Source organism: Ambystoma mexicanum, chromosome 2p (genome assembly GCF_040938575.1).
Source record: "Ambystoma mexicanum isolate Mex_15411 chromosome 2p, UKY_AmexF1_1, whole genome shotgun sequence".
NCBI classification, from domain to species: domain Eukaryota; kingdom Metazoa; phylum Chordata; class Amphibia; order Caudata; family Ambystomatidae; genus Ambystoma; species Ambystoma mexicanum.
Window position 1 is genome coordinate 483842435 of NC_090923.1, and position 23337 is coordinate 483865771.

General features: G+C 47.3%; 1 protein-coding gene across 20 annotated transcripts in view; it reads left to right on the forward strand.

Moving 5' to 3' along the window:
* NOL8 (nucleolar protein 8) overlaps nt 1–23337 on the forward strand; it is a 1066580-nt gene that overhangs the window by 536055 nt on the left and 507188 nt on the right. For all 20 annotated transcript variants that reach the window (XM_069643873.1, XM_069643874.1, XM_069643889.1 and 17 more), the window contains one exon: nt 18059–18200. In XM_069643873.1, coding sequence (XP_069499974.1) covers nt 18059–18200 — 142 coding nt within the window. The remainder of the gene's footprint in view (nt 1–18058; nt 18201–23337) is intronic.

A 23337-nucleotide genomic window follows, 5' to 3' on the forward strand; every position in this document is an offset into this window, starting at 1 on the left:
GCTCAAACGGAGGGGGGGTTGATGTGGCAGGAATGTCCTGCTACTATATGTTCTAGTTTGACACCTACACTCTAGGCCTTAGATCCTGCACTTTGTCTTAGCCTAAGGCCTCCTGATGCACCCAGCACTTCTGGCCTGCCCACACCCCGCCTTAGCCCCAACAGGTCCAAGCCCAGTGTCACGTTCCAAAACACATCAGTGACCATCCCCCAGTGTCTCTCCATAGCTGGCTCGAGTATCACCATAAAAGGAGTAGAAGAGTTATTTATGCCAATGCTGCTTACTGTTATTGCCGCACAATGTACTCTGCATGAAACCGCAAGGCTCAACACAACAAGCTGCTTACGGCTATTACAAAATGTCTACAGATATCATGGAATGTAACACCTACCATTGTGAAACTGTAAGAACATATTAGTGATATTGCTATGCCAGGTTATATAAGATCAGCTCTTCACCAATGGGGCAGAGCTCTCCGTCTGACAACTGATACTCACTTGTCATTCTATATTGCATTTGCTGTGTTATACTCTCCAATAAGAAACCTTGATTAGTCTATCAGCTTTTGGTGTGCAGTGTCTTCATTGCTGCGGGGTCCCCTCACGACGGACCCTTTGATGGTCCATCTGGGGAATTCCTCATCACCGTAATCGTAGTTCTGATGTTTGTATCTGCTTAGATTCACATGCACCCACCCTTTCTCCCCTCATGGATTTGAAGGTGCATAGACATCTAACATCTTACACTTGCTCTTATGTATTCACACATACACTTCCTCGTGTCAGAAACAAAACAATTTGAGGGACTACGATGCTTGAAGGACCATGGGTACTACGGATGTCACACTAGGGATAATATTAGACACGCCCAGTCGACATCCCTATTTGACTTCGAAAACAAGTCATGCAATACTCTGCACGTACCACTAGATGGCAGCCTATGCAAATCATGTGAATCTAAGCAGATACAAACATCAGAAATATGAATACAGTGAGTAATTATGCCATATACAGACATCATATGTTCTTAAAATGCATTCAGTGACTTAAATCAAGAAATGCGGCAAGTAAAGTGATGCAGTAAGATTCAACCAAGTCACAAGAAATAGTTTCTAGAGTCAGAATTCTAATCCCAATAATGGGTTGGGGCTTGTGCTCAAAAGGCGCAATGCTTCTCCCCAGAGTGTATCTGATGCAGGTAACGTACTTGTGTTGGTGATTGTTCACGAGAAGAGATGCAACAATGTTACTGGTAAGTAAAAATGTGTTCTTATTTTTCTGGTTTTACTGCTCAGGTGCGACAACCAAAAAGCAGTGATATGGAAGGATGCTAAGAGGCTTGTTCTCAATGCTATAGCTTGTTTGTTCAATTGTGCACACTCTCTCTCTTCCCCTTCTGTTCTCTTTCTGTACCTCTATCCTGCGGGGTCCCCCGCTCATTTTAATTTGAAACTGGGTACATTTAGGGTGTCTATTCCATTTGACCGAAGGAGGTGTACATTCACGGTCTTTTCAGCCGCTACTGCAGGTAGACATGGGCTTTGCCATCGACACATTTATGTGTAAGAGAAAGAATTTTATGGGAGATGCAGTGGTGAAATGGTAACCAATGCAGAGACCTTCTTGTCTTAGTAACGTGATCTGTTTTGGCCAGCCCACACACAGCTCCATTCTGAGCTGTCTCTGGTATTTTTACGTTGCTTACGTTACTTCTGGAGGTACCGATCAGTAAACTGTTGCCACTGATGAGATGTTTGTGGAGGACAGTTAGGGTTTAATTTGCCTAATCAGTTTTGTTGTTTCTGATGCTTGTTAATCTGCTTAGAATCACATGCTGTGCATATGGTCCGACATTCAGTGGTAACCGCAGAGTATTGCATCTTGTCTTTCGGGGACCGAACGGGGACATCGGCATAGGCGTGTCTGTAACACTATCCCTATCGTGACGTGTAGTGTACCCAAAATCCCTCACGTGCAGAGGTCCCTCTTCAGAAGAGACATTGTTTATCTTTAAAGCGACTTTGTCGGTTATTTCCCCTTAAGTCACTTCGACTGAGGTTCAACAACCTCGATGGAGACTGTGGGAAGTTTCGACGGCGGTGCAGTTCTGCACCTAAAATCTGGCGGCTGAGCCATCTACGTGGCCGGGCCCTCAGGCCGGCCTACACAGTAGGGAGGGTGGGGTTGGGGTGCCATATCTTTCGTTATGTCTCCTCTTTCCCCCTCTTTGCCCTCTAGGTCTGGTCATCTTTGTTTATACCTTTCGCTATGGAAAGGACTCCATTTAGTTTCTGCCCTAAGTGTAGGGTCAGGTACCCGTGGAAAGACTAGCACAGAACTTGTCATTCTTGTCTACCCCTAGATCACGACGAGAAGTGGTGTGCAGCATGCAACCTCCTTCGGCCGAAGACTCTTAAGGAGCGCCGTGTACGGTATGTCAAGGGCTGAACCCTTTTCCCACACAGCCACACCCACCGAAAGTGACAGGGGCACTGATGATGACCAGACATCCGTAATGGATATCATCGACCTTGAGGCGGACTATTCTAGGTCCGACACGCCCGTTCCCTACCCCTCCAGGCCTGACGTAAGTCTCGCTTTAGGGACAACACCCGGCGACAGGGGCGTACAGAAACCACAAAACACTAAGCACACAACCCCACCACCGATTTCAATGGTTCCGTCGAAAAAGGTGAAAGCGCCAACAGGACCGCCGAAAATTTCAACGGAATCCTATGATCTAGAAGATCAGCAGCCTTCCCCGTATCCGCAACAGCATCTTGCGACTGGGCACTCCAAAAGGAAGGGTGCTACCCCTAAATCGGGTTTAAACGCCGAAGCGCGATCATCCGACGCTCAGGCACCCCCTAAGGCCCCGGTAGGCCCGACACCTACTCCCAGGCCTCCTAGCCTTTCCACAGGTGAAAAATCTACCGCTAGGCCCTCTGTTGCCGCGGTAGGCGACAGAGCTACCGCTGACCCTTTGACTCGCACTGATTCGGCGGAGATTGAGGATAGTATCACGAGGATTACTTCGGGGGTTGGGCTGACGCCTAAGATACCGTCAAACGCATGGAGCGTGCCGCAGACAAGTCTAAAGACACCATGGAGCCCCACTAGCAAAACCTACAAGGACAGTCAGGAGACTCTGTCCAATGCTCTTGGGGACAAATTACAATGCCAAATAGAGGAAGACAATGTTTTTCCACCTTTGGGCCCTTCTGGTTCATCTAAGTGGACCACAGAGAAATTCGAAGGATGCATGGACTGTCTTGCGTTCTGAGCAGCCTTCCCAAAATAGGGTCTTCACGAGATCTCTTAGGGGGGTCAGCTACACGTTTCAAAGAAAATCTTGACTCTCAGCCTTTGGCTTCTGCCCACCATGAAGTTGTGGTCCAGATGGGCACTTACCAGGACATCTACGACGAGGAGGAAGACCCTTCCTTCCTGCAGGACTACCCAGATGACCAGGTGGATGCCATGCACAACTGGGAAGAAACCCAGCAAGTGGAGACTGAGCCATGGGCGCTCCCCACAAAAGATCAGGACACTGATGTCCTATGCCTGGATTCTCCTCCCACTACTCAGGCCAGCCAGGTCTCGCCTGTAGACGATCAAAGGGCCTTCAATGCCATTTTAAGGAAGGCAGCAGAGCACTTTCAGATCACCACCCAGAAGGCGGTACCCGAACAAGACTTTGTGGAAGACATTCTCAAAGAGAAACCCCCCTCAAGCCAAGCCATTCCCCTCCTGAACTCTAAGAGAAAGTTGGCCTCCTCCCTGGTCACGCCAGCTCAGACCCGGGCAGTGAATCAGAGTGGAATAACTATTTCGGCCATCTCCTACGGACCCTCAATATATTAAAGGCCATGCCACCCCGACTCCTTGGTAGTCACTACCACCTGGAAACGAGTAGGGGTACCCCTTGCCACGTGGGAGGCACCTCCGGATAAGGAATCTAAGAGGTTGTACGCCTTAGGTAAGCGTGTTACCTCGGCAGCTGCATATACCACACGCATATCGAATAACACCACGCTGCTTGCCAGTTATACAGACACACAATGGAACCTCGTACAAGAATGTCTCCAGGAGGTCCCTGAACCCGCTAGGTCCAGACTTCTCACCATCGTGGCTAAGGGCAGGCAGGTAAATTGGAATATAATCAAAAACACTCTGGATACTGCTGAGACAGCAGGCAGATCCCTGGCCCAGGGAACACTACTCAAGCGGCACGCTTGGCTATGCAACTCGGCGTTCAAGCCTGAAACACATGCCGCCCTTATTAATAAACCCATAGAAAAGACCAATCTCTTTGGGAAAGCAGTCGACGATGCTCTGGAGACGGCCAAGAAAGAGCATGAGACTCTTAAATCATTACAACAAATAACTCAGAAACCCTCCCCCCCAAAGGGAAGGCAGTTCTCGTTGGTCCTTTTGAGGACAGTCCTGTGCAGGTCAGAACAACTACAACACAGGAAACTGGAACTCTGAGAAAACAACTGGAAGCCCCGCCAACTACCCACATAGGGGTCAACGACGCGGCAAAGGCAGGGGCCCCAATCCCAGAGGAGCCGCAGCCTCTTTTCAGAAATTGCCAACAGATCCAGATCCCCTCCCATGTCACCCCGGTTGTGGGGGACGTTTAACATCTTTCCTAACGGCATGGGAGGGTATAACTTCCGACCAGTGGGTCGCCCAGGGGTACTGCGTGGAATTCGCCTGACCGCCACAGTTCAGACCACCACACTCAACGTCTATCGCCGGACCATCTGCAGATCCAAAATCAAGAGGTGGAAGCGCTGCTGGGAAAGGATGCCATAGAAGCCATCCCTATTCTTCAGGTAAACAAGGATATTTTTTCAGTGTACTTCCTTGTACCCAAAAAGGACCTCACCATGCTCCCTGTTCTAGACACGCGCCCAGCGAACAAATTTATAAAACCTCAAAAGTTTTGTATGGTAACGCTACAGGAGGTGATCCCACTGTTGAAACAGGGGGACCACATGGCAACATTGGACATGAAAGATGCATACTTTCATATTTCAATGTTGCCAGCACACAGGAAATACTGAAGGTTCATGATAGAGGACAGGCATTACCAATTCAAGGTGCTCCCCTTCGGCATCGCCTCAGCGCCAAGGGTGTTTACAAAAGTCCTGGCAGTAGTGGCAGCACACCTATGCAGACTCTCAGTCCCGGTTTACCCTTACCTCGACGACTGGCTCATAACAGGGGACTGTTACGACACATGCTTTTTGAAGACCGTAGACCTTCTGTTCAGTCTAGGATTATCTATCAACAAGAAAAAATCCAGTCTAGGCCCCAGTCAAGTAAAACAATTTTTGGGGGCTCTACTCTGGACAAAGGACGGCCTCGTCTTCTCCTCCAGTGAGAGGGTTCAGAACATGCTTTTTCAGATCCCTCGAGATGTAGCTAGTCGGGAGGTGACGGTACGCAAAGCCATGCGCTTGCTAGGTCGGATGGCATCATGCATATACTTGGTTCCACATGCGCGACTGCATCCCATGCAAGAGTGGCTCAACAGCCAGTGGTGTCAGGCCAGCGGACAATGGGAAGATCTGGTAGTTGTCTCACCAGCCCTCATTCTCTCTCTGCAGTGGTGGTCGAGGGTAAACCACTTGAAGGGGAATTCCTTCACCACCCCCGCAGTGGAAGCCACTCTCACGACAGACTCATCTCTCACGGTGTGGGGGGGCTCACCTGCTTCAGCAGACAGTGCATGGAGTGTGGTCCCCACTAGTAACATCCAACCATATAAATCTGCTAGAGCTATAAGCGGTGTTCAAGGCACTGAAAGCCTTCCAGACGCAACTACAAGGGAAGACAGTGCTGGTTCGGACAGACAGCACCACAGCCATGTATTACCTGAACAAACAAGGGGGCACACACTCTGCAGGGCTATCAAGCTGTCCCAAACATTTGGATGTGGGCTCTCAAACACAAGATGTTTGTTGTCCCAACACGTTCCAGGGGAACTCCGTCTTTTGGCAGAGGTGCTCAGCAGAGATATCCCACTGCCCATAGACTACGAATGGCATCTGCACAAAGATATCGTGTTCAACGTCTTTGCAGAATGGGGCTTCCCAGAGATCGACCTTTCTGCAACTCTGGACAACACCCAATGCCAAGACTACGCCTCCAGGTACCCCCAGAACCGTTCCAAGAAGAACGGACTCTGGATAACATGGTCAGGGAAATTGTTTACGCTTTTCCCCTGACTCCCCTACTCAACAGGATAGTGCACAAGATGCATCAGGAACCAGTCACCATGATATTGGTAGCCCCCATGTGGGCCCGCCAACCCTGGTTCGCTCATCTAATGGAATTGACCCTCTCCCCACCTGTAAAACTACCAGGCCCGTACAACATGTTGTCTCAGGACAGGGGGGATGCCCTACACCCAGGCCCACACATTCTGAATTTAGCAGCCTGGCTCCTGAGTTCATAGTGTTTGGCACCTCCAGCTCCCTCAGCGATGCATGGACATTCTCAGGGAAGCTTGGAAACCTAACACCTGCTATTGCGATTCCAGCAAATGGAAAACGGTTTGTCATCTGGTGTAATACCAAGGGCGTCAATCCCATCGATTGCTCACCCTCACACATTGTGCTGTACCTAACCCATTTGTTAGACACAGGACTGGTCTTCAATTCCCTAAAGATTCATCTTGTTCTCTCAGCCTACACCATGTCACAACAGAAAGTGTTGTGGTGGAAAATACTGTTGATTAAAGCTTTTATGGAAGGGGTTACACGGATTCATCCCCCTACTCCTGGATGGTATCTAAATGTGATTTTAACCAGACTCATGGGATCTCCCTTTGAGCCAATGCATAAAGCAAGTATAAAAGACCTTACTTACAAGATGGCCTTCCTAGTGGCTATCACTTCTATTAGAAGGGTTTGCGAACTACAGGCCCTTTCTGTTGTAGACTCTTTTGTTACAGTAAACAGGGATAATGTAGTTCTGCGCACTCATCCCAGATTTGCGCCTAAATTCATCTCGAAATTCCATATGAACCAATCGATCGACCTACCCATCTTTTTCCAGAATCCCACTAGCATGGCCGAAAGAAGCCTACACACACACTAGATGTGCGCAGGGCAGTCATGTTCTACCTGGAAAGAACTAAACCACTGAGGAAAACAAACCAACTTTTCGTTTCAGTGGCAGCTGGTAGAGAAGGGGATCCTGTCTCTAAATCCGCTATCTCAAGGTGGATTGTCAAATGCATCACACTGTGTTTCTCTCTTGCTAAGAGAGAACTGCCCTTGAAGCCTAGAACACACACTACTCGGGGCACTGGAGCTTCCATAGTATTCATTGCAAATGTTCCCCTAGAGTCCATTTGCAAAGCGGCAACCTGGAGTTCTGTACAAACCTTTACAAAACACTATTGCCTAGACACTAATTCTAGATCTGATTCTCAGGTGGAACAAGCAGTTTTAAGACCTCTTTTCTCTTCTGTTCCTTCTCACAACCCACCTCCAACTCCGGGTTCTTCTCGCTAGTCTATGCACAGCATGTAATTCTTAGCAGATTAACAAGCATCAGAAGACCTGCATTACTCACCGTAATAGCATTTCTGATAATTGTATCTGCTTAGATTCACATGCGCCCTCCCTGCCTCCCCGCTCGGGGTAGAAGGATCATAGACGTCTTTCTACTTTCTCTCTTCATGTACTTACTCACAATAGCCTTGGGCTCCCTCATGGCAGAAGAAATAGGGACCTTGGCGCGTGAGGGATTTTGGGTACACTACATGTCATGATAGGGATAGTGTTACAGACATGCCTATGCCGATGTCCCCTTTCAGTCCCCGAAAGACAATATGCAATACTTTGCGGTTACCACTGGATGTCGGACCATAGCCACAGCATGTGAATCTCAGCAGATACAATCATTAGAAATGCCATTTCCGTGAGTAATCCATGTCATATACCCATGCTGCTTTTGTTTGCAAGCCTTGCTTTTTCATGGTGAGACCAGAGTACAAAAATACTCCCAGGGTCCTCACCCATGTGCTGACTTGTATGATACAGTGGGATATTTCAAATTGGCTATGCCTGTCTTCCAGTTTTTGTATTCTTTGGTTTGACCCTACAATCATCAATTCTGTCTTGTTTGTTCAGGGCTAGTGAGTTTTGATGGTCGTCCATTCCTGGATTATGCCATATATCTCGTTTATTTTTTGTGTCCTCATCGTAGTCTCTGGTCAGCTCAAGGACCACCTCGGTAACATTGGCATAGTTAGTATATCCAATACCGATGCTATCCATGAGGTCAAAGAGCGGGCAGGTGCACACATTAAATAAGTTGGGGGAGAGACATATGCGCCCTGGGTAACTCCACATGACCGTGGCTCAGGAGGTGCCTGAAATTCATATGCGCCCACTCTGGCAATATGTGGTGCAAGGAAGGAGGCCATCCAGCAGATAGTGGAATCAGAGCAATTAACACATTTTCCTAACCTCTGGAGCAACAATCTGTGATCTATGAGATCAAATGCTGCTGAGAGGTCATGGAGCATCAGCAAAGGTATCCTGCCATTGTCTACAATAATGGAAAGATTGGCTCGCAGATCAAGCATTGCGGTTTCCGTTCCATGATAGCATCCGTATGTCAATTTGGATGTTACAAATTTGGGGTCCTCCGTAAGGTATTGGTTTTTAGTCCTCTGCACTTTCACTCTCAAGCTTTGCAGCTCTGGTACTTGGTGTGATAGACTACTGCAACTCGCTCTACCTGGCCGAGCCATTATATCTGATGTGCCGCCTACAAATTTTGCAAAATGCTACAGCGATATTGGTGACCCTTTTCACATGCATACTTCCCCTGTCCTTCGGCAGCTGCACTGGCTTCCCATTGTACCAAGTGTTCAGTTTAAGTATGTACACAGTGCACCGTGCCTTTTATGGCAAGGGGGCTGAGAACCTTCAGTGCACATTTCGCCCATAAGTTCCTATTCGCCCCCTTTGTTCCCATGAGTAATGCACCTTCCAAGGTCCACGCGTGCGCCTCGCTCGGTGGCGGGTGGGCGCAGCAATGCTCTGGAACTTGCTTCCTTTTAATCTTCGGGCGACTGTTGAACATCTTTATTTTCATTCTTCCTTGAAAACATTTCTATTTGTATAGATCTTCTCAATTTTAGGGACTACCCTGGATGACCGTTCGGCTGAAGAAGCGCCAAGAGGCCTTCCGGCGTACGTGCACTGTACAAGTGTTTTTAAGATAAGGTAAGATATCTTATAGAGGACAGGGGGGAGACAAATGCTTTGCGTTTATTTACCCCCCTAACTCTAATTTTTCCAGATGACTGACTGGGTCCACTGAGGGTCGCTGGAGGTTGAATTTACCACCGTTGGTTCCAGTGAGAGGTGCGCAGAAGCTGTGTGCAAGGATTCTTCCGGTCGGGTCCAAGAACAGAGGGTAACCCTCTTGGTGATGGAGAAATGCAGAAAGCACTCATGCAAACCTCTTCAGGGCAGTTCACAGGACCGGGGGAAAGTGAATTCCAGTGACTGCCAACGCAAACAGATGACGGCAGGCATCAAGTCGTGGTTCTTGAAGTCCTTCCAGAGCAGGAAGGTGACTTGCAACACAAGCTGGTGACCAGACCAGGTTCGGGCTGCAAACGTGAAACAGCGATGGTTCTAGCAAGGTAGCCCTGTGGAGAGCTGGTCAGTCCACTGGATGGTTCAGGGACACTTCCAAAGGCTCAGGACAGCTGGATTCTCGAGAACAAGTTGAGACACCGGGCCAGATACAGGAAGGGATGCTGTTCCACTTCAGGAGTCTTCTACGGATCTTCATTCAGCTGTTCTCTACCGAGGGATTGGTGGCTCCAAGGCTGAGCTGAGGAAATGGCTGCACAAGTCCATTTCTTATCCACAGTCTAGACTGAAAGAAAGTCCAAGCCCACCAATGATAAGGATCTACACCATTCAAACAGCCAGCAGTAATCCAATCAGGGACCACTGTGGCTTTCACTCATGCCCCACACCCAGAGACTCTTGGCACCACAGGTGTGGAGTGGGACCAGACAGTCCCACCCACTTCCTGAGCCCCACACACAAAAGCATCACTAGCCCACGAAAGCAGCAGCTTTCCCAGGCAAGTGCATGACCTTATATAGGTTTTCCTGCCATTTTAGGGCACTAGCTACATTTAGTAGACCTATACGGTAAGCGCAAATGTGCACACTAAAAATAATGCAAAAATAGTAAAACAGTAATTGCTGCCACAAGCCTGTCTAGGCACATCTAAAGTAACCACAAATTCCAAGTGTAAAAGGCTAGGGTGATGCAAAAGTATCCCCACTGCACTGTATTGTAAGATGCTGTGTGCGCTGTTAAAAAGTTACCAAAAAGGTAAAAAGACAAAAAGCACACAGTTTCCCAGTACTGATAGTCCGCAGGACTGATCAGTTTCCTCATAACAAAAATGTGCAAAAGCCAGGGGAGTGAAGCTGAAGGCTTCACTTCCCTGTAAAAGGTCAGGACAGGTTCAAAAGCAAAAGGTTTAGGTGTCCATAGTATAGTCTAAAGGACCTGTCTGCTGCTCTTTTCTTCATTTCGTCATGACTTCCAAGGTAGGGCAGGAGCCCCCTCTCGTCAGCCGGACCTTTGTTCTGCAACCTGACCATGCTAGCATCACCACGGAAAGAGATCTATGCCGCTGCTTCTATATTTTTACTTCACCATAAGCTTTGCCACCCTTTACTAAAGCTACCTGATATTATTATTGAGATTCCTGCATGTAAAGCAGTTTCCCACTTGCTAACGTGCAGCTACCATCACCATTCTAAAATGGCCGATCTATTCTTGCTAAGCGCGCTGGGTGCTTGTGCTTTATCCGCCCAGCACAGCTGATTCGTCTCCCGCCAATACTTGTCGGATCCCTCGAGGTCCGCGATCTTAAGGGCCTGTCTGCAGCTGTCCGCGGATGGGCCGTGAGGTGGCCGTGCAACCCACCCGACATTTCACTCAGCCACGAAAGCCCACTGTCCACTTCTTGCATTATAGAACATCATCCTCTTTCTGGGATTACTGTGCTGCCGAACTTATTTGACTTACAAGCAGTAACTAGAACCAGTTGCCTGCTGCGATCTACTAATGTACTGTAATGTATAGCACAGTCATTACGTATTAGTATGTCCTAATTCCACACGTGACATTGTTGCACTCTAATACTCAAGCCATAGTATCATTCTACTGTTATGCCCACAATACTTTTTACCTCCCCGAGAACCGCACTTGCCCATTCTCTTGAAACGCTATAAACAATAAACAATATGGTATGCCTATGGGGGTAATGAGCATACGCTAACGCTCGACCCATGATTGTGACACTTAATAGATGCTTCTTGGCCACTATTGCAATGCTTGTCTTAATACTTTAGACCAGGTAAATGTGCCTTAATGAATAAATGTTATTCGGTTACTCTCAAAGATACTCGCAATGCTTCCATATTATTAAGCCTTGCACGTGGCCACCTCCTTGGTCATCAAATTATGTTTAGTAATTGTTCTGCATATGAGCTAATCAGCAAATATTAGCTACCATTTAAAGGGCATACCCGTGCCACCACGGTGTGCTGACACCCTACTCTAGGGCGTACTTACCCGTTCTCTATTGCCATTACCTTGTCAGTATTGTGCTAATCTTGAGCCATGCCAGGCTGGTTAACACTTATTATCTTCCCTTTTTGTATCATTCCTAATTACCTACTGTGTACAGGCACACACTTCTTGACCCACCAGAACGGTCTTTTCAGATTAGGGTGCCCCCGACGCCAGCCTATCCCTTGCCCGACTCCATTCGTACCTCACTCAACTCCTTTCCCCTCCCACCAAGACCAGTCCAACACCCCTATTGATTCCACGAACGATCACAAGCTCAAACCCACCACCACTACACCTACGTTCACTCCTAAGACCTTTGGGCAAGAGGCTCTCCCATCCTGCACAAGGCTTAACCAGACTTGCTAGACTCAGTTCACAGACTCGCACCACCTCAGTGCACGTAGACTCGGACCACACCGGGCTCAAGCAGCCTAAACTTATCCACATACAGGGCAGTACCAGAACCCCTCGCCTCAGGTCATGATCCATAAGTAGCCCCTGCAATAACTTACTCACCACAACTACCACCACATACACCAAACCAAATCACCCAAAACAAGCAGCATAACTATCACTAAACAGGCCAGCCCATATGATGTCCCAAGTCCACATACAATGCTGGCTGCTCAGACTTTACCTATTACACAGCTCAAAGACGCGCTTATCAATGCACGCTCTATAGGAGCCCATGCCCCAGAGATACATGACTGTATTATTGATCAGCAACTGGGCTTGCTAATAGTGACAGAAACCTGGCTCCACCAAGCATCTGGACCAATACTCACTATTCCCATTCCTCCGGATTATACTATCCTCAGGACTGATAGAACTAAGACAGTAGCCATTATTGCTAAAACCCATCTCTAATTAAAAGCCTGTCCTCTTGAAAACCCAGAAGGGTAAGAGATTCTACTAGCAAAACTCGCCACCAACCATAAAACTACTGTCAATATAGTAGTGATTATATAGAGCGCCCAACACCAACTCCCAGCCTGAGGTAGATATACCTCTGCTACTAGCCCCATTCATCAAACCCAAGACAAAATGTATCATTCTTGGTGACTTGAATCTCTGCTTCGATAGCCAAGATTACAAAGTGGAAGCCTTCCACAATGCTCTCAAAGATTTGCTATTCCCACAACTTGTGAATGCATCCACCCACACTAAAGGTAGGGTGCTGGATTGGATTTTGTCCCTCAATACTACCCTATCCATAGAATCTTATCAATCCACTACCTTGGACAGACCATCACAGTATAAACTTCTCCATCACCTGCAATGAACCATGCCTACCAAAGTCAACTACCTTGGACTGCTACGAAGCTAGGAATATTCGCAAACTGTTAGCTGAGAATCTAAACCCAATTTTAAAGAATGCCCTCACAGACAAGGCGATCACCAATGATGACCCCTGCCTCCTTGCAGACATCTACCATAACTGCCTCACCAATACAATAGATTCTATAGCACCCCGTGTCACCAAAACTAGACGTACAGACAAAAAAACCTTCTTTCTGGTTCAATGAGGAACTAGTATCACTTAGGTGAACCAAACGCTTGCTCAAAGACCTACACACTAAATCTCGGACTCTAGAGTCCGCTAACGCTTTCAACACCACTAGCAAAATCTAGAAAACAGCCATCATCGCACATAAAGCAGAATCGTTCAATATCGTATCAGTAACGCCTCCTCGGATTCGAATGTCATGATCACTGGCCCAAACACACAAACCCTGCACCCCCAGGTGACGGATACATGGTGAAATGCCATACTTAATTGTCCCTTTGGGACAATCAAGTACTTGAGAACCAGCTGGACTCCGTCCTGGCGCCTTTGGCGCCAGGCTCAAGAACAAATATGAGCAGAGACATTATTTTGGTGTAAAGTACTTTATTCCATTCACAGGAAGTATTCACATGCATTCAGTCCGGGCGTGGCTGCTGAAGAACTAAGAAGCACGTGCAGCATCATTTGGGAGTGGCAGGGTGTGGCCAGAAAGCCAATGCTAAGGGGGCGTGGCGGGGGCTAGCCTATATAAACCCGCCCAGCCTAAATGCAAGCACTTCGTGTTATTCTGCCAGAAGGCAGTGTAACGCTCTCCACCGCTTGCGTGCAGATTCACCTTGGAATCCAGCTCCAGTGATTCAATTTACCTGGAATCTGTTCACCTCTGCAAACTCCCTACTTACCTGGGAACCTGTTTCACCGGCAGCTCCTCAACTCCCCTTGGGACCAGTTCTCGCCTGTAAACACCTCCGCAGTGCCTGGATCTCACCTTCCATCTCCGGACCTCCCGGAAAGCGAATCCTGGCCGCGATACTGCTGCTACCCGCTTAGCTCGTCCATGAACGGGACCTGCAAGAAGAAACAACAGACAAAGGTTAGACTTTAACGAAAAACCTTCAGTTTATGGTCGCACTCATTGCAAACCTCACGTTTACCCTTAAACCAGCTCTCATCTGTGGTCGGAACGTCGCAAATCCTTTTTTCTTCATTCTGGCCGCATATCAAGTCCCAAAATCACAGCTGTGCCGCACTTTCGCCTGTGGAGAGAAAGCAGAGAGGGGACATTGTTAAAACTCACAGACATGGACAATACTAAAATATTTTAAAGCGAGAAAAGACTTTAAAATATCGAAACAAAACTTACCATTGCTAAGTGCCATTGTCGCAGCTGGACTGGACTACCACTACAGAGGCCAGTGAAATAACTCTGGCCCCATATACAACGTGCCCCTGCTGGAAGAAGCAGGACGGAGACCTTATCGTCCATTAATAACAGGTGACCCTATGTGAAATCATGCTGTGGGAAGAAGGGTTCGAGGGACACCATAGCAATAGACAGACTCACTCACGTTCTCTCATACCCACGCAGGAGCAGTTCCAACGATCACCGCAGACAGCAGCATACCTGCAGAAGGGGAAGCCTGACCAGGGTGATCCAAATCCAGGGAGGGCTGCAACCATGCCCCAACGCCCCCGCAGAGACCAGGTGAGCGGAACATCGAAAGAACTGTTTTCGATCCTTAGAGAGCTGGAAAACCCTGGCCCGGCCTCTACCTCAGTTCATTCGAGCAAAGAATGGTTTGCTACCATCCAAGATGCTCTAGCCTCCAAAATGGAATTGCTACAAAAGAAAATTATCACCAAAAGTAAAGTACTAGCTGAAAAACACACTGCCTCCAACACTCCTACTAGATCGAAAGTATGCAACCTTCGACCATTCCAATTCTCTACACTTTCCCAAGACGTAGTGATCGACACCATAGCCAAACTGAAAGCCTCCCACTGCAAAGGGGATAACTTCCCAGCACACTTAGTTAAATGATGTGCTCCAACACTCATATCCATTATTACTAACTTTGTTAATGCCTCCTTCAACACCAACCTGGTCCTAGCTAGTATCTAAGAAGCTTGGGTCACACGGCTCCTAAAAAAAAAAAAAAAAAAACACACACACATAAGAAAACACTCTCTGTATCCACTAGTGCCCACTTACTACCGGCCCATAACTACGATCCCTTTCCTTCTCAAAATTATAGATAAACTAGCATACAATCAAATACAAACACACCTCGAACAGAATAATCTCCTAGGAGCCACACAATCTGGATTCAGGCCCAACCACAGCACAGAAACCGCACTCGTCGACCTGAAAATCCAAATGAACACCATTGGAGATTCAGGGAAAATGGGCATACTGTTATTGCTGGACTTACCAGCAGCGTTCGACCTCGTAGACCATGACAAACTTTGTGACACATTAGCAAAAGACTTAAGCTTCTCAAACAACACCACACTCTGGATTAAATCATTTTTAGCAGAACAAGGCCCAGAGTCTCCATTGGCAAAGTCGCTGCTGACCCTATAGCTGTCCCGATTGGAGTCCCCCAAGGTTCATGCCTCTCCCCCACCCTCTGTAATGCCTATACAAAGCTCCTATTTTCAGCAGTAGATGATATGGGTGTCATCTACTCAAATTTTGCAGATGACACTCAGATCCTCATCCCCATCTCTGAGGATTACGCCCTGACCATAAACAAAGTCTACTCCATCATCCAAAATTGGATGGCAATGAACAGCCTCTGCCTAAACGATGATAAGACTGAGGTTCTCATTGTGGGATCCCAAACCCGAATAGGCACCCTCCATCCAGACTATGCAGCCATCAATATTGACGGTACTATGATTCCAGTACTTAGGCATGTCAAAACTCTTGGTGTATACCTAGATGCTAATCTCACCATGAGCAAACACATATCAGCCCTCTCGTCCTTCACAGCATACACCTCTAAACTTATTACATTAAGCCGCCAATTCCTCACACCCCCTAACTGTATTACTTTGGCCAGAGCCCTGATCTATCCAAACTCGATAACTGCAATGCCCTTTTACAAGAAACGGCCAACACTAATATCAGGAAGAAACAATTATTGCAGAATAAAGCTTTAGAGTTGCATTAGGCATAAAAAAAAAAATGCAAACACATTTCCAACATTAGGAGAGAGATCCACTGGCTGCCTATCAAAGCCAGAATCATTTTCAAAACCCTGTGTGTCTCATACAAATGTCTCACGAATAAAGCCCAGAGTTACCTCAACACCATAAAGAAAAAAACATCCAGCAGGGCCCTCAGATCCAATAACCACACACTATTGGAAATCCCACAAATTAAATGCACCAGAGCAGGTGGTAGCAGCTTCCGAGTCCTTACCCTTACTCACTGGAATTCTCTACCACTTAATATTAAAAACGAAGAAATCTTTTCAGGATTTAAAAAAGCCCTGGAAACCTGGCTGTTTAACCAATATTAACAATTTCTTGACAAATTGTACGATAATGCCAGGTCTAATGGAACACTCAGTCAGGGTGCCTCGACCTGAACAACTGCAATCACATGTGAACATTGCTGTACAAGCTGTCTGTAACCTCGTTGTGATACCCTAGGGTCTGGGCGTGTAACACATGTAATAAATAAATAAATATGGAGAGAAAGTTGCCTAAAGAGAAACTTTCCTAACATCTGGTATGTGAGCCGTGCAGGTTTCCGAAGCCAGTACTTGCAGCTGTAATTGGGGAGCTTCAGCTGACGCCGGCTCTGTGTGACCTGGGGTTCCCCATCAGAGGAGGTTCAGTGTACAGGGGAATGGTGGTAGGCCCCCCACATCGCCTGATCACCAACTGAGCACCTTCAGAGCACGTCCAGTCGTGCCCCCTCACTCTTGGAGGAAACAGGCTTCTTATTGGAGAAGGAGGAGAATGAGGGTGGGAACAAAAGCCAGGGGTACTCTTTTATTGATGAGGTGAATATTTGTCCAAACTGGGCACACCAAGTTATTGTTTCAGGTTTGGACAAATATTCACTATGGCATGGCATTTCTTTTACTGGGCAACAAATGGGAATGCAGCACATTGGGTGTTCCTACTTGTACTGGTCCAAATTGGTGGGTCCAGGATGCACATTTATCTTTACTGTGGCAGGGATCATTTACTGGGCATCACGGGTGAAGGCAGCATGAGAGTTCCTAGGTGGTACTGGCCCACACTGGGGCCAGTACCACCTAGGAACTCTCATCATGCTGCCTTTTCCTTTGGTCAGTCCAGTATAGACCTATGTATTTATTTACTTAGGTTGGACCCATTTCTTTACTAGGTATCGGGGTAATGCCATCATGAGTGTTCCTACGTGGTACTGGTCCCCATTGGTGGGTCCAGTCTGCACATGTTTCTTACAGTGGCATGGAAATATTTACTAGGTATGAAGGGTGAAGACAGCATGAGTGTTCCCACATGGTACTGGCCCACATTGCAATCTTGCCTATATTTTTATCGGATTTTTGCACAGGAAGAATGCTGAAAATGCACGATTCTAACCCAACATTTAAAAAAAAAATGTCTTGACCCCTTTGCATGGTTAAGGCTCCCACGCTACACAGTTGCTCACACATTTTTGTGGGGAAAAATGATGCCCCTCTAATCAAAGAATTCACCAGACGACCATATTTACAGGACGCACTAAGGTGACTAATTTGTACCTTTTTAAAAACTAAGAAAAAACAATTAAATATCAACATTTCCTTCAGTTCAAAGAATGGCTGATTGTAGTGTTATCTGAGTAGAATATGCAGTGTACTGATTAGACTAATTTATATTATGCTTCTCTGTGCATTGATATGAACAAAAAGTGCTGTTATTAAAGTTGTGTGCTACCGTTAGCTAAGCAAGTCCTGCATTTAGTAAGCTCAAGTTACTAGCCTAGTTGTTTTCAGTTTATTTAAAATCTTATTTAGGTTTATGGCTAGTGGATTTATATGGCTTGCAGAGAAAAAATTGTTCTGTTCAGCTCCCGGTGTGGTAACAGGGTGCTAGCATTGTTCGGGTGTAACACTTAGTACATGTTTTTTTGCTTCTAGATGACAATGTGCCAGAGGATGTAATGGAAGAAGTTGACCTTGTTATGGAGAAAAAGAAGAACCTGGAGATTTTACAAGGTCTGTTGAACGTCAACATAAATTCAAAGGCAAGCAGACGGACAAAAAAGGCCATGATGTTCCGGTATGTTGGCAGCTTTAAAAAAAAAATGTAATGTTTTGTCATTTCTGATGTCATCCAAATTTAAAATAATATCCAGTTGTTTGTAACTGCTATTCATGTATTTTTTTCTTCTTTTTTCTGTCCATTGTTTAAAGAATTATATTGGTCGACACAAATAGCAAATTTATGATTTCTTAAGGGCAAATGTGTCTTTCAGTTTGGACTGCCTTTATAGACTACACTGAGCAAGTATCTCCTATTTTGCTTTAGATATTTTCTCTTATGTTTTTGATATTCACAATCCGCTTAATATTCACTGTTACACCACTTTTATGTATAGTGGGGCTTCAGAATTGGATACAAGAAATTCAGTGCAGAATTCAAGATGGCTTTTCGGACTGTGGAATTGGCTATGCTTGGGACTCTAGCATTAGACCTTTTAACATCAAATCACATGTATGTGGGTGTTACGGATGACCTTAACAACAATCCAACCCCCATAGCTGGTTCGAGGGTCTTTATTGAATTATTATGAGGGGTGCTAGGGCCGTCGATCACTCACTCGTCTAGTTGAAGCATTTTCTTCCCGAGCCCAGGCATCCCTATTCCCCAGGTTAGTTGATGGAGCTTATAGACCCTTACTATGGTCTATCTTTCGTGCAATTAGGTCCTAAGGGACAATCGCCTTTTCTATCTAAGCTCCCTTTGGGAATTTCTGAGATGGGCCTACACTAACCACAATGTTAAATGTTAAAGGGAATGTAGGGATGTGCCTTACAGAGACTGAAGCTCGACTGTGGCTTCTTCCTCTCACATCCAGATGTTCATTTCCCTATTGCTTGCTCTCCTCCCAACAACTCCCCAGCCCTTTCTCTTAGTGCTCCTTCTGTATATTCCTCCTATTTCTCTTGCTCTCTTCTGTCTTCACCGTCTGATATTACTCCCTTGTACTACACTACGCCTCCCTCCTCCACACTACTACTCCAGGGTACGACATTGTTGGGAGCTATTTAGCTGCTGGATACGTTCTAGAAGAACCTGGTTAGTGTGACACCTACAGCTACTAGGACCTCCTTTTGAGGTATATTAGTAATCCTCTAGTATTCATGTAAAGAATGAATGGTCGTATATACTGAATACAAAGCTATAGTTGCTTCACATTTGGAAAACGGATTTCTTGCATGCTGTGTATTAGTTCCTCATTCGGCGGCAGCAGTGTAGAGCAAGATTGAGCAAGGTTACAAGACAGAAAAAGAGGTGACCGCATAGATATAAAATGTGGCTGTAAAGAGCCATTACAGATTAATGCAGTGACACAGTTATGATTTAAAAGCAACAATAATTAAAGACAAACTGAGAGCAGCAAAATTGAAGAACTGACAAAAAAGAAATGTGAAATAAATAAGCAATTTAAAGAGAATGTCAAAAGTGAACATGTAAAGTCGTGTGGCCAAGACTGTGAATTCAACAGAAACAGCAACGCAGCACTGGAAAGAGGGGTTTCAGACTTGTATTTTGGGGTGCATGCTAAGGCCCAAGGTTCTCAACCTACTCTTCTCCTACGCGACCAGCACCTGCCTTCTCTTATAAACTTCCTCCCTTCTCCTGCCACCACTTCTTCCTCTCCCCTCACTCCTCCACCATCATCGATTGGAGTACCACTCCCCTGTACACCCCCTCAGAAAACCTTCAAAGCTAGTAACCAGCTTCACTTAGCTACTCTGAATGCTCGCTCTGCTGTCCAACACTTCTTTCAAATCTGTCGCTTTCTCGAACACTTTGACGGGACGTCCTTGCTCTTACCGAGACATGGTTCAATGCCAGATCTGAGACTGCTCTTGACACTGTCCTTCATGAGAGCTACAAACCCCTCTCCAAACACAGACCCAGCAGGCCTGCAGGTGGAGTGGCCCTGATCTTCCCTGATGGGTCCCTGCTTCCATCATTCCTACTGAATCCTACTCCTCTTTTGAATGCCTCGTCTGTAGGATTGGGGTCTCGCCTACTCTCTCTCTCTCACCCTTACTACTATCTACAGGCCCCCTGGCCCTATCGCCCTCTTCCTCTTTGAATGGACGAACCTTTCCTCATCCATTTCAACCTCTTCTTCCAAACTCCTCCTCCTAGGTGACTTCAACATCCACCTCCACTCTATTGAATCATTGACCTCTCAGTTCCGAGTCCTCTGTGACTCCCTATCTCTCTCACTATTCTTCCTTCCGTCCCAACTCACTCTACCAGCCACACTCTTGATGGCATCCCTATCTCTAATCTAGCCAACACCCCCCTCTCCTGGTCTGACCACTCTCTCCTTTCCTCCCACCTGGGGCCCCTTGGCCCTCTATCCTGATCACCCCCTGCACTGCCAGCCTCCTTTGCTGTCATGAAGTGAGTGTCACTTGCTGCTTTTGCCTCCACCCTTATCCCCCTCCTAACCCTCCCTCTTACTCTGTCCTTGCTAACTTGCACCTTGACATCTCTAACACCTTTGGCATTGTTGCCCGTGCCATTAGGATCCGCCTAAAACCTGCCATCAAAAGCGACAGCTGCTACGACTCTGATCTAGCATCTCTGAAACGCAAGTAGAGTTGCTGAACAGAAGGGGCAGATCTTGGGCTTATTCTCTGACAAACTGGCCTGCTGCCTGCTTTAAAGGCAATATCGCTTCTCTATCCGCTGCGCGAGACGGGCCCATATTCCAAGCCTGCATCTCCGGACCCACTAAAAACACGGTGGAACTTTTCAAAATCTGCAAGGAACTCGCCAATCCACTTGCAGTCTTCACCTCTCTCCGTCCTTCCCAGGCTCTCTGCACTGCCTTGGCCTCCCACTTCACATCCAGAACTCAGGACATCCTGTCCTCCCTCTCCTCTACCTCCATCTCCTCTCCCACACCTGCTCCCGTGCCCTCCTCCCCCGACACAACCCCCTTCCACTCCTCCCTCCTGCCCATAGCACTGGTTGATGTCTCTAAAGTGGTTCACTCTATGAAGTCCTCCTCCAAACAAGTGCCCCCCTGCTCCTCCAGAACAGTTAAGGATAACATCTCTCCTCTCTCGCCCCCGCTCTTTCTGACTTCTGTAACCACTCCTTTGCCACTGGCTATTTGGCTCTTTCCCCTCTATCCCTCAAGCACCCTCTCTGAAAAAAGCTGTCTGCTGACCTCTCCTGCTCGGCTAATTATCGCCTTATCTCTAGTACCCCCTTCCTGGGTAAACCCTTGGAGAAGCTGACCCTCCACTCTGATCTTGTTGGTTGCCATCATGACCATCCATCTGGATTCGGGCCATCCAGAGGCACAGAAACTGCTCTACTGAACACTCGTAAAACCATGCTTGCAAATCTTAGCTCCAACTCTCCTACTGTTCTCATTCTCCTCGATCTCTCCGCTGCCTTTGACACGGTCAACCATTTCATCCTCATAAAATGACTCTGAGACACCCTCGGCATCACTGACCGGGCACTGGATTGGTGGACCTCTTTCCTCAATAACCATCCTCTACCTGCGCCGTCCCCCAGGGCTCTCCTATCGCCATGGCTCTTCAATATCTATCTCGCCCCTCTTGCTCACCTGATGATCTCCTGCTTTCCTCATTTCCAGTGTTATGCTGATGACACACAGCTTTCCTTCAAACTTCCCTCTAATTCCCGCTATTCCTCCTCACTCATCCCCCACTGTCTGTCCTCCATTCAAGCATGGAATGCAGCTAATGATCTCTGTCTCAATACCAGTAGGACGGAGATCTTCCTCATCGGGACACCTGTGGTCTCTTTTCCTCCTACCCCCTGGCCATCCTCATTGGGCCCTCTACCCCCACCATCTTGAGGCCAGAAACCTTGGGGTCACCTTCAACTCTGTTTTCTCTTACACCCCTCACATCATGGACCTTACCAAAAAGTCCCACCTCCAGCGTCACCTCCTCTGAGGCATTCTTCCTTTTCTCACCTTCCCCCAGAAGCTCGGTGTCTCCAGAGCTCTGGTCCTTTCCAGGGTCTACTACTTCAACAGCCTCGTTCTCAATCTCCCTTTTCCTCCCTTTGTCCCCTCCAGCTAATCCAGAATAGTGCTGCAAATGTATCCTTGGCCTCAAGCCCAGGCATTGTATCTCTCCAGCCCTAAAATCTCTAAAATGGCTCCCAGTGGCTGCAAGAATCTAATTCAAGACCCTCTTTATCATCCACAAGGCTTTCTGGGGCCTGGGACAACGCTATTGCCAACTTTCCCTCCCTAAATGCTCCCCCCGCTAGAGCCCTACGCGCCTTTAACTCCAACTTTCTAAATGTCAAACGCTTCTCGAAGCAGAGTGGGGGGGCAGGTCTCTCTCCACGGCTGTTGCCTCCCTTTGAAATCACCTCTGTGGCCCTCTCAGACTTGAGTCGGATCCCCTTAAATTCCAGAAACTGCTTAAAACTCTGCTCTTCTCTACCTCTTTCACTTCCCTGCTAATCACCCGACTTCTGCTGTGACTGGTAGGCCTGATCTTCATGAATCCTGCAGGATCCCAGGCCCTTCCGCCCAGTCAATACCAGCCCCTCTCACTACCCTGTGCCCCTCCGCTTGGTGGCGCCACATCCCACCCATGAGAGTTGGCTGTACTAGCAAATAGCCTGAGGTTCTCCTCCTTGGCTCCCCTTAGCCCTTCCCTCCTGAGCCTCCCTTCTGCACTTGTCTGCTCCTCCTTCATCTCCATCCTCTGCACTTTTCCTCAATGCACTTGCACTTCCGAATGCCACAAAGCCTAGAAGGACCATGATTGTATATTTACTCTTTTTGCCATTGTTATTATTTCCCCTGTTCCCTTTCCATTTAGCCATTTGGCGCTTTCAACACACAATTCTGTTGTATAAAGTGCCTTACAAATGCTCAATAGAAATAAATAAAATAAATGCCACAGTTTGGAAAGGAAAAGCAAGTTCTGCCATCTTGCACCTGGCCAAAGAAAAGCCAAGAATCCCAGGAGCTGCTTCAGCTCCATGCATTCCAATTTCAACCCCCGTACTCCCTCCTCCACGCTACTACTACTCTCCCCTCTCTACACTAGTGCTACTCTACACAGCACCCACCCCTGCCCCCCACAGGCACCCCCCGTCACTCTCCCAGTTACCTTCTCATTCATCGCCTACTATGCTAGTCTCATTCTCACTTCTTACATGCACA